The sequence below is a fragment of the Herpailurus yagouaroundi genome, unplaced genomic scaffold (assembly GCF_014898765.1).
Source record: "Herpailurus yagouaroundi ecotype Mexico unplaced genomic scaffold, PumYag 77, whole genome shotgun sequence".
Lineage (NCBI taxonomy): Eukaryota > Metazoa > Chordata > Mammalia > Carnivora > Felidae > Herpailurus > Herpailurus yagouaroundi.
This window is the reverse complement of record NW_024412388.1, coordinates 82,926,106-82,938,738: the sequence shown is the minus strand read 5'-3', so window position 1 is coordinate 82,938,738 and position 12,633 is coordinate 82,926,106. Positions and strand designations below refer to the sequence as shown.

Sequence of the window (12,633 nt, the reverse complement as noted above, 5' to 3'; positions counted from 1 at the left end):
AATTGCTAACCAACAGGACTGTATTGCCACCAGCTGAGACTCCAGGCATACCCACTCGGCCAGCAGCAGCTGCAGCAGCTGCTGCAGCAGCATTTGGAATAGCCAAAGGACTCAGAGCTCCTGGAACAGCTGCAACAGGAAGCCCTAATTTTAAAATAAAGCATATTTTACGAAACACACACAAGTCGTTTACAAAAACCAATTTAAGCACGATGGCTGCATGGCTTACGGCTGACCATTCCAAATGGTTCCTGAAAGTTAAGTTTTATAACATTTAGAAAAATGGTTTACTGATAATGCATCAGAGAAAATTAACTGGTTTCAACGAAATCATTAAATATTAGGGCTAAGGTACATACCTGTATGTTAAAAAATTAAATATACCATATTCCATCTCCTATGAAAAAGCAAACAAAGCATAAAGGATGTAATATTTCTAAATCAGAGATTTGAAAAATTCACTTCCACGGTTTATAGCAAGAAGCCACATCTAAAATAAATATCATCTTCAACAAAACAGTAACTCACACTTTTTTCTACAAGTGCTATCATCTTCATAAACTCATACTTGAAACCGGACAGCTACAGCTTATGAAACAAACCGTTAAGTCCTTCAGTTCTTGGAGACCTATCACCCTGAACATCATTATTTCATTCAAATGACTTAAAGAAAATCTTACAGAAGTTTGTTTGCCTTAATTCCATACTCAAGCAGTCATAATGAACACAACAAATTTCTCAAACACATTTCCCCAGTAGTAGGAATGAGAAAACGTCACCATATCCACACAGGCTTTCTCCTTCAGTATTTTCCCACATTTTGCCTACCAGTTTTAACATTTCCTTCTCATTTCTATTGTTCTATTTTCCAGTCTTACTGTTGTTCTATCATCTTTAAGATATGCCAGTCTTCACTCTAGAGAGAATTCTCTTTTGTCTCAGCATCTTTTATCCACCTTCCAATTAAAAGAATGAACTCTAAATCCTTTCATCCCTGAAATTCTTACATACCAGCTGATTCCTCAATACATATTAGTTCACTAATGAAGTAAATTGTATGTTACTTTTATTCTTCCCATGAAAAAGGAAACATCCAACCTACATGAAGTTAATCCGTGACATACCTGGATCAAAATGGCCCTTTGTACTGTTGTCCCAAAAGTTCATGTTTTATTTCTCCTTTTCTCTTTCCATCAGCCTTCTTGTCTATGTCATAAGGATGTGCTGTTGCCTTTGGTTTCAGATCTCTCAATATTTTAGCCAAGTTTTTTTTTTTTTTTAAGTCTTTTTACGTTATAGAAACTATGATGGCCTTTCACTGACAGTCTAAAAGGTTAAGATTCACAATTCTTAATCTCTTCAGTTTCTGACTTCTAATTTTTCCAATTTCTTTGTATCTCTTCTCTCTAAGCACTCCAACAGTGGAAAGATATTTTTCTCAATCTTTCTGTGGATAAGCTTATTTTAGTGCTTTTTGCCCATTTTTTGAGATTTCCCCCTTTTTTATTTCTCCAACATATTTTTTAGATTGTGCTTTTTGTGATGGAAAATATCCAACACATAGAAAAAAGAGAGAGTCTACAATAACAAATCCCATATACCCATCACACTGGTTTACCAATTACCAACTTATGGCCAATCTTGTTCCATCCATTCACCCATTTTACTTTTAAAATAGAAACTTCTCATGTTCTTTGATGCCTTTTTGGGTCCATCGGTGTGAATCTTTTTAACCAATTATTCTAAAGTGTTACAAACTTCCCCATGTCAAATACTATAGCCCTCTGATTACACTTCATAGGTTGTTTCCATTTAACATTCAATAGATATCTTAATTTGCTGCCAAAGGCAAGTATGAGGATACATTCCCAATTCTTAGATATACACTAACAGTAATTTTGTTTTTGAATACTGTTAGAAAGTGACCCCTCATCCTTTCTTTAAATATAGTATTCCTTAAGTATTTTCAGATAGCTGTGGCTGAATGTACATACCATTCAACTAAAGCTGACAACACAATTATTTCACACTGGCAGAAACTCCAGATGCAGGCATTACACTGTCAAATTATTTCCTCATTTCCCTGACTTTAATTGGCTACTTTTCAGGGGAAAAAGTAACTTAAAATTCTGTTAAGATTCTTGGTCTTAATGGGATCCAGTCCATGGCCCAAAACAAATACTATCGAAAATACATGGTATGCAGAAGAGGTCAATATCAACCCTCAAATTCCCTTTTAGGAATAAAAGACTTTTTTTTTTTTTTTTTTTTAAATCCATCAAAGACATCTGAAAGCAGCTCCTTTCACAAAAAATTATATCACCTAAATTTCTGGTTTTTCAATTCTACCAGACAAGAAACAATTTTCAGGGCCCACTAAGCCAGAAAAATTTAACTGAAGAATTAGTTACCAACATTAATATAAAAATGACCTAATCCCTAGCATCTTCCCTGTACATCTCTACTCTTCACTGCCATCTTGTTCATTAAAATACTCCTATTTATCTACTAGAATAGTCTTGAACTTTGTATCCCACAATGAAAATGTTCTTTTAGTCTCAGGACCCCTTTATACTCGTAAAATTTACTGAAGAATACAAACAGCTTTTAAATGAGTTGTATTTAACATATCAGAAATTAAAGCCAAGAACTGTTTTAAAAAGAACAAGTATACATGATCACATATTCTATTATCCTTTAAAGCAATGTATGCTAGTGAGAATAAGTCAAAAGACAACATTTTAGTAGTGTTATGGATATATAGTTTGGACTTTGTTAGAAACCCTAAGAGGCCTCCAGAGATCTCTAAACATTTTGTGAACCACTGCCATGTATTCTTGGTATGATGCTTTGTACATCTGTGGTTATCAATAAATAAGGAATTGGAAAAAAAAAAAAAAAAGAATTCACTTCCAAAAAAGAAAATGCTGTAACATATGATAGACGGACAGACACACACACACACACACACACACACACAAAAGAATGAGACATGCAATAGATTACACAGTACTGACACTTCCAGGATTAAGTTTGAAGTCATCTATTACTCATCTTTCCTTGTTGACATTTGAAGCAATATTATTAATTCATGAAATATAAAATATCAATCTACCTAAACTCAATATATAAATCTAAACATGACAGTCTAAGCTTAATATTTCATTTTTTCAAAAAAGCTTCTTCTGAAATACACCTCTACAATGTCAATATACAATTCAATGATCTAATGAAAACTTCACCAATATACTCAAAGGTGATAGAAAATTTGTTCAAATAAACTTCATTCAAGACATAATGGTTTTTGAAATACATTTCTTATTGAAATCTGGATGTTATAATGGAGTAACTTGGTGGCACATTATTTAAAACATGAAGACTTATCATGGAAAAATGATCACTGAGAATTAAAAGAGAACGGAAATTAATTTAAAATGGAAATTGAAAAAAAAAAGTCTAGTCTTTTTTTAGTGTGACAGATCTGAGAGACTTTTTAAATGCCAGGGAATGCCATCTTTTAACAAACAACATTACACTTTGGTAAAAATAAGACTGCTAATTTTCTAGTGAGAAAATGGGCTCAAAGGAGATGCAACTACCTCCTTCTAGTACGGAGGTAACGGGAAACAAAAAGTGGAATGTAAGCTGTTGAGATCTTCACTGCTGTTACTACTATCCAAATGATATACGTCTCCCCACTTTTCTATTTATCACCAATCTGGGCCACTGTGCTATGGCAGGTGATAACGTTATTCTGCCAAATCACCTTTCTTCATTTTAGGTAGCCCAGGGTATGGCCTAAGAGTACTTTAAGAGATGAGGGCAGTCTGTCTTTAATGCCACTAGCAAGTAGTTCTCTTCCACTATATCCTCCCCCAGGCTGATACAAAAGCTTACTTAAGCCATCTTTACATAGTTCTAAAATCACTGGAATTAGTCTTGAGTTTTTACTGGACTTTTAAAGTCTCTAACGACAGATTCTACAATTAATTTCTCAGTACACTCTTCTCTGAAAAATTATTATCAGTCAGGAAAAAAAAATTTCGGTTTAACCTAAATATCTTCTACATTAAAAACAACCTACATTGGGGCGCCTGGGTGGCTCAGTCGGTTGAGCGGCTGACTTCGGCTCAGGTCATGATCTCACGGTCTGTGAGTTCGACCCCCTACAATGGGCTCTGTGCTGACAGCTCAGAGCCTGGAGCCTGTTTCAGATTCTGTGTCTCCCTCTCTCTGACCCTCCCCCATTCATGCTCTGTCTCTCTCGGTCTCAAAAATAAATAAAAAAAATAAAACGTTAAAAAAAGTAAAAATAAAAATAAAATAAATAAAACCTACAAAATATTTCATGATGCACTATTTACACCATAATAAATTCTGAAAAATAATTCTGTATATTTATATTAATGTTAACTCCTAGTTGTAAATCAACAAATTTACAATCTCCCCTTCATAAAAATTACATAAAACATGTTATATACATTGGCTCCAGCAAATTATTTCTAGTTGTAGAAATACTTTTAATTTTAGTAATGTACATCTTTAGCTATGGCAGCAGGTATGCTGGAAAAAAATATTGACACATGTTCATGATGAGACATAAAAATGCCTGTTCTACTTCTAGGATTGTTATAAGGATAAAATAATGTCAAAGAGCTTCATAAACTGCCACACAAAGGTGTAACAGGAATCCTTTTCATATAAAGTGATCTTCATCAGGTGGGTCACCCAGATATTTTGAGTTGACTCAGCAATTTTATAGATTTCTCATGTTAGTTCTGACACATTACTAACCCTTCCACCACTGAAATGGATGAACACACAGCCATGTATATGATACAGGTTCAAAGTCCAGTGGGATGAAGTGATATTACTTATTTATCTTAAGGTCACACAGACATCCTTAATCTTGCCCAGAAGAATTAAAAAACCTAATTTATTTTTTTATTTTTTATATTTAGTATGTATGTATGTATGTATGTATTTATGAGAGAGACAGTGTGTGAGTGCGGTAGGGTCAGAGTGAGAGGGAGACACAGAATCTGAAGCAGGCTCCAGACTCTGAGTTGTAAGCACAGAGCCTGATGTGGGGCTTGAACTCACGAACTGTGAGATCATGACCTGAGCTGAAGTCAGATGCTTACTGACTGAACCACCCGGCTGCCCCAAAAAACTAACCTTTTTGTTAACTTCCTTTAAATCATTTACAAATTTATCCATGGTTTTTAATAAGGTTTTTATTTTAGAACAGTTTTAGATTTACAGAAAAACTGAAGCTTCTACAGAGTTCCTATATAACCTGCACACTTCCTTTTCCCATTAACATTTTACGTTAGTATAATTATTGCAATTAATCAACTAATACTGATATATTATCAACTGAAGTCCATACTTTGTCAGATTTCCTTGGTGTGCATCTAATATTCTTTTTTGTTCCAAGATCCTCTAATACATTTAGTCATGTCTCATCCCCTTAGGCTTCTCTTGACTTGTCCTTAGGATTATTTTACCCATGATTTTTAAGGATGCACAATTTGTTTTATCCCTTCATTTCCCATTCTAAAACTTATATCCAAAGTCCATTAAATTATTTCTCTTGGTCTTACTTCTTTATCCTGTTTAGGACATCTGGTAGTTTTAAGTCTCACATACTACTGAACACAGTATATTGGAAGGGCCTTCTAATTCATAAAGTATTGGGTTTTCGGTGGGGAGGGAGGTTTTAGAACATTTTATTTCCTGATTTGAAACTAAAAATTTTGCTTTTGACAAAAATGAGAAACGCTATTCTATCCTCAATCCATGCCTCCTCTTCTACAAACCTACCCTTCAATTCCTTATTGTGCCTGCTGGAATCCATTCTTTTCTATCATTAACAGTCAAATTTTTCTTTTTCAACGTGTTCCTTAGAGAAACTTTTTAATTAAAAGCTTGCTTTGTCCTCATGGAACTTCTCTTATAACCCTTTCAAAAAGTCATTTTTACCTCCCTAAACCCTGCCCCAAAGGAAAGAGAAAGGATTTATTATTCATCATTCTACCCCACCACCCAGTGTTTCTTTCAGACTGCTGTCCCACCACCATCAATTAAGACAGCTTCTGCATGAAATCATTTCTCATCAAAACAACCATCAGGTTACTGGGACATTTTCACTCATTATATAGACTTTTTAAGCACCTGGCTTTATTCCTCCTCCTCTCTCAGCCCCTATTATCACCCTGTGATATGTCAAACACTCTGGTCTCACAATTTCTTTAAAACTTCTACTTTGATAATTTTTACATCAATCCATTTCAGCAACTTCTCTTGCTACATCTTTTTTTCTTTTTGTTTTGCCATCCATTTCTAACATTTAAATCTCCTTTCCCGACTTCATTCTTCCATCTTTCTCAATTCTACCCCATACAACCACTGAATCCACTTGTGGCCTTTATTTATTTTAGCCCTTTCTATTCTTCCTGGACTTGACTTCACAATGTAGCCTAAATTTCTTTGATATTCTTCAATGCCAGACTTGGATAAATCCAATCTTGTACTCTGGCTAAACTTTCACGTGGTTAAGTATTAGAGTGAACACAGAACACATAACATACCCCAAAACTGATTCACAAACATTTTGTTATTTAACATCAGCCAACTTCATCTATTTTCAAGAGTTCTCTACAAATTCACTAGACTTAAGTTCAGAAAGTCTAAAATTGAGATCAGAATCCCCTCAGGTTTTCCAACCAATTTCAGAAGTCCTCCCTTCCTTCATCTGTTTCCCCTTTTCCTTTTTTTCATAAAAACACAATGGTGAGAGGGAAGAATATAGACTACACAAATGACGACTTCAGTTCTGGCTCTAGCTCTGCCCCTACATTGTTCCCTGCCCCCCCATTTCTGTGTGAGCTTGACAATAATCCCTTGTAGTTCTCACAGTGATCTAAACAAGTACCTCTTTATTTTTTAGGATCCAGCATTTTCACTATAATCTTGAGCCAATACACTACAATCAATTCTGGGACTTAATTCTATCTCAGCTCTCATTACTTCTTTTCTAAAAGAAACATCTTAAAGACTGAGAAATTAATATTTCAAAAATTCAGCCCTGAGAAAATAGAGGATAGTTCAATAATCCAAAGACTCAGGATCATTTTCTAAGAATGCACACATAGGGAGATAGGCATGTTCAACCGTAGTTTCTTACTTCTTAGATGTTAAGACAGAAATGAAATGAGAAAGCCAAAGATATGGGACAGTGAATTAGAACAGATATTCTCGTGTGATTTATGATTTATGTCTACTATGATAAAATACTGCTTTTCTAATTATATGGTTTTTAAAAAAATTTTGATGTCATGATATTCACCGATAACACTTTAAAGATTTATGTAGTTTCATATTTCTGGGAAATATTTCTAGAATGTGTGTGTACTTGTAATTATCTTAATCTTTGTTGGGTGATGACTTGCAAATGTGTCTGCAGTAAATGAGTTATTTGGCTTGATTTTATGACCAGAATCTTCTTTGCTATAATTCAGTCTTATAATGGAATATTATAGACAGGCTTTGCTAAAATTAAGATTTTGGTATTTAAGTTTTAATGTGTATTTTGTAAAAACATAAAAATAGAAATTCAGTTTGCTATATTTTGGATCCACTTTTGAACGGATATATGAACAATACTTTTGTTTTTGCAATCATATAATAACCAGGTTCAACACCTAATGGGCTGGGCAACAAAAAGCCAATGTCTTGGCAACACAAAACACCTTATTATAGGAGGGACAAAAAGGAAATTAAAACTGTAGGACTTACATATTTACTATATGTATGACATTATTCTATTTTAACTCCATGGGGGGGAGTTTAGTCAGACTAAGAGGCCCAACTAATCTACTGCATATTTTATTCAATTGTCTGTTAGGAGTATGAACTCTGGAGCCAGACTGCCAGCATCCCTGAATACCTCAGCCACCCACTAATTATAAGAATCTGAGCAAACTGCTCATCTTTTTGTATTCCAGTTTCTAAATCGATAAAGCAGGCGGACAGTTAAGGGTTAACTTCATTTACGGACAATGTGAGGACTAACTCACAAGGGTTAGGAACAATGCCTGGCACATAACGCATATTCAATTAACGGCTAGTGATTAGTATCCATATGCATCAGACAATTTCATTCTAAGCCACAGTATTTCAAATATTTTTGCTACAAAATAAATGAAATGAACTGCAGCAATATAGGTGGAATCTAAGTAACTACTTTTAAACTAATAATTTTCTAAATATTTATTCCTATCATGGGAATTACGCAAAAGATCTAGGCATTTTGACAGTGGAGCCATATTTTTCTAGGGAAAGCAAATAGTGTTAGGAAAAAAACAGCTGATCTCTTCTGTCAATACCCATCATCCAAAAAGACCCCACTTCTTAGAAAGTGGTATAAAGTATCCTAAAGACTCCTTTCCACAAGGATCTTTTTTTTAAAAAGGTCTTTTTTTAAAAAGGTCTACTTAATGGCCTACATCATAATAATTAAATGAAATCAGACTAAGCTCTGAGGCTACTGAATGGTTCAGAAAAAAAACACACACACACACACACACACAAGAATTTCTAAATAGCATTCAACTTTGGAAGATACTGTAACAACCTAAATTTATTAAGTAATATCTAAAAGACAATAATGAATATCTTATTTTAAAACCACACACGGGAAAACATGGGCATCACTTAAATATATTATAAGAAAATAGATGAGTATTGGTCTATTGCTCATTGCGACATACTAATTAATTTCCAATTTGTCTGGATTTGTAGTTTTCCCCCTCATCACCCTAATGAAACAGCATATTGCAATGTTGCATAAAAGATGTTTGTTTTTACTGCATATCTTATAGAACCATATTAAAAATGTATAAACAGACTGCACATACCCACAGATACAAGGAGAAGAACACCTAAGGGATGTTAATCCTTTGAGAAAACAACTCACACTCATATCTGCGGGTCTTTTTTCCCTCATAAGTAGCTGCAGGAGAAGTGATTTATATTCTTTTGGTATTTAGTAAGGAAACACTAATGCTTCCCAGTTCTTTATTTTAGGGTGATGTATTATTTTGGGGGAGAAACATATTTAAATTTTAATTAGTTCTGTTTAGTCCTTATCCACCACCACCCTTTTCTTTTTTTGGGCCACTGGCTACGACCAAAATAAAAAATTATTATTACATAAATAAAACTGCTCACCTCTGGGCTAAGGCCATTATCTCAAACCACTCTGGGGCTACCAGAACCTACAGTTTCTGAAGTTTAAAGCAGAAGCAACCTACAGTTTCTGAAGTTTAAAGCAGAAGTTGGGAAGAATCTAGGTTGTACCCATTCATAAACTGGTTTAAATAATTAACAAAAAACAAAAGCTGGGCATCAATTTCTTCCACCTAAAACTGGTAAATAAATGCAAGAATTTAACTGTCTAGAACAAACCAATTATAAGGTAAACAGCCTTAGTTGAAGAAGGAAAATTCTACAAAGATTTTCAACTAATTAATGGAAAGGGATATGTGAATGGGGAGGAGGAAGGCAACATTTGCAACCCCCATATAGAATAAATTAAGGCAGCAATCACTGGTAGATTCTCAAACCATTAGATCAATATAATGAAGGATCATAACACCTAAACTACAATCTATTTTAAAACATGACTAAAAGTGGGATAACCAGATGTTTTATGCTTCCAATAGACATACAACATGAAACAAGAACACCTATGAAGTATTCCTATGAATATTCTTGAGAAATAGAAATAACAGAATCTAAATTTAATCAAGCTTTTGGAGTTAACTTCTGGTTCACATGGAAACAAGTTAAGATGACACTACAAAAAAGAGCCACACCAATCCAGACTGTAGGACTTTCTCAAAATAATTAGGTTTCCTCATTAAGTCAATGGATCTGAGGGTGGGCATGAAGGGAGAGTACTACTACAGATTACCAGGGTCTTAAGAGAAATAACCAGATGTCATGTATGGCCCGAGAGGATATTCTGAACAAAGCAACTCTTAAAATACATTTTTTGAGAAAACCGGGGAAATTTGAAGATGGATTGAGTACTCAATGACATTAAGAAGTCACTGTCAAATTTGATGGGTGTGATAATCATATTATGGTTTGGTAAGAAAATGTAATTATTTTAAAGATATTATGGTAATGTTTGAGATGGCATGACATGATGTCAAGGATTTGCTTCAAAATACAATAGAAAAAATGATGAACAGATAAAACAAGTGTGGAAACTATTGAATCAAGATGATGGGAATGTAGGATTCACTATACTGGTATATGATGACTGAAATCTTTGATAGTAAAAATTTTTTAAAACCTACCATATGAATAACCCATTCGAAAATAACAAAAGCTTTCAGAAATTACTTAAAAATAATTTTAAAAGAATATTTTAAAGTTTACTTGTTGATTTTATGCATCACAAACAGGAAAAAAACCTCAATTTAACAGCTAGACAACATTCTATCAGAAAAATGCCAAAATATATTTATTTGGCATGAATAAACAAAGTATTAAAATACTGTTCAATAGCTATAAAGAATTTTTTTTGAGAATTCTGTTAACTTTGCTAAAAAGCTAAATTTAGCATCTAAAAATTACTAACTTTTCTCTGTATTTATCAACTCCACTACACAGTAAAACCATCTTGGGATCTTGAAAAACTACAAACTACTGGGACACACTCCTCATTATTTTCAGTGTAAGGGTAGGGCTTGGTGATTTCGACATGCAGAAAAATTTGAGAGACACTGTCCTACAGAACTACAGATTTACCTTTATGAACAAATGTTTGTTAGATCGGTCCTCAATTATCAATTATTTTGACATCAACAGATTTCCTATAAAAAGTTTTGTATTGCCTTTTGTTAAGGCCATATGAAGAAATGGATGACAATTACTTTATTCAACTCAAAACGCATGGAAAGCTCTAAAGTACTTTGTACACAGTACCTTCCCTAAATTTTTAAATGTAGACAACATGATCATGAAAAATTACTTCTAGCAATTTTTCTAAAAGTGATCCGCCCCTTAATAAATTAAATACACTTCTTAAACATGATAAAATGATCATAGTAACGACGTCTCAATTTATAATCTCAAGGATTTTTATCACCTTGTTCTTTGAAGTAGAATACGTGAATAACTAATAGTCTGCTGGATTTGTGATTATGTATTTAGATGTCAGATTTCTAATTATTTACAAAGCACTAGGTCTCCCTTCTTGAAAGAAGTACATTTTCTGAGACACTGAGACACGGTAAGCCCTAGCACTAAAAGAAAAAGAGAAGCCAAGTATAAATGCTAGTCTTGATAAACCATTATGTAAAATAAACCAATTAAAATGTATAATATTGATTCCAAATTCAGCCAAATCCTTAGATATAAAATTATACGAGGTAAAGTGAATTCCCTAAATATTTGCAGAAAATATTTAGTACTTGTGTTCTTACAGAATCTTCGAAATAAAGGGTCATCTATCAATTATTTCATTTTGAACAAGTACTGCTTGAGGAAGTCTCAGCAGGAAATGGATCAATACCATCAATACCAGTTTGCTGTATGTTGAAGTCACCTGACATTAAATATCATTGCAGGCAAATAAACATAGAAAAGATTTAGTTACCATTCCAGAGGGCATGACCTTACTAAAGTAATATTGGATGTTGCTATAAAGGGTGCCTGAAAGCTACTATAAAAGGCAAAATAGTAAGTGGCTCCTTATAAAGATGACAATATCCACCAATGTGGGGGAAAAAATTAACTTCATGTCCGATAAATAGATATCTTTGGATTGAGATAAATTTAAAAATAATTTTTCTATAAACTGGCTAGTGTAAAATACTGTGTGAATCAAGTTGAAGACTCAGCTTATATGAAATATGGATAACCTTAAAACACATTTTACATGTACATCCCAATAGAAAGAAACCAATTCAGAGACTTCTGTCTAGTAAGCATTTAAAAATTACAAGCTAGCTCATAATAAAAAATTAAAATAACCTGACACATTCTTATCAAATTAAGATCCAGTAAATCAAAAAAAATAATACTCAATTAAAAAAAAGTGGAACAACAGCCAGCCTCATGTACCATTCATATTAGTTTAATATCACCTTTCTAGAAAGAAATTTGCAGTAAGAATCAGGAGTCTTTAACACTTTTTTTGATTTAATAATTCTAGCTCTAGGCATCTAGTTTAAGGGAATAATTTGAAAGACAAAAAGTTATGTACAGGGTATCTGTCACATGCTATATATACTAATAAAAAGTATAGAAGAAGATTCAATGTCCAACAAAGGTACTTTCAAAAATATTAAAATTAGTTTTCAAAAAAATTCTTACAAAACAACAATTAGAACATATCACAAAACTGCAGTGTGATTTTAATTTTGTACAAAAATACATATTTACATAGAAAATAAGAGCAAAAATATTAACAGTGGTTACCTCTTGTAAATGATCAAAACTATCAGAGTCCATTCCATTATCTGATTTTTGAATCTTGTAACTCCCCTAACATTCAAAAAATATCTGGGGATACTTAAACAAAACCCAGTTATAACAAAATGCAAAACCACTGAA

General features: G+C 33.3%; 1 protein-coding gene across 6 annotated transcripts in view; it reads right to left on the bottom strand.

The window, feature by feature from the left end:
- Positions 1 to 12,633, bottom strand: part of PTBP2 (polypyrimidine tract binding protein 2) — an 83,599-nt gene that overhangs the window by 10,976 nt on the left and 59,990 nt on the right. For 4 of the 6 annotated variants that reach the window (XM_040471054.1, XM_040471055.1, XM_040471059.1 and 1 more), the window contains one exon: positions 1 to 144. This exon is cut by the window's left edge and continues 11 nt beyond it. In XM_040471054.1, the coding sequence (XP_040326988.1) occupies positions 1 to 144 (144 nt within the window). The remainder of the gene's footprint in view (positions 145 to 12,633) is intronic. The other 2 variants (XM_040471057.1, XM_040471058.1) reach the window with 1 other exon arrangement.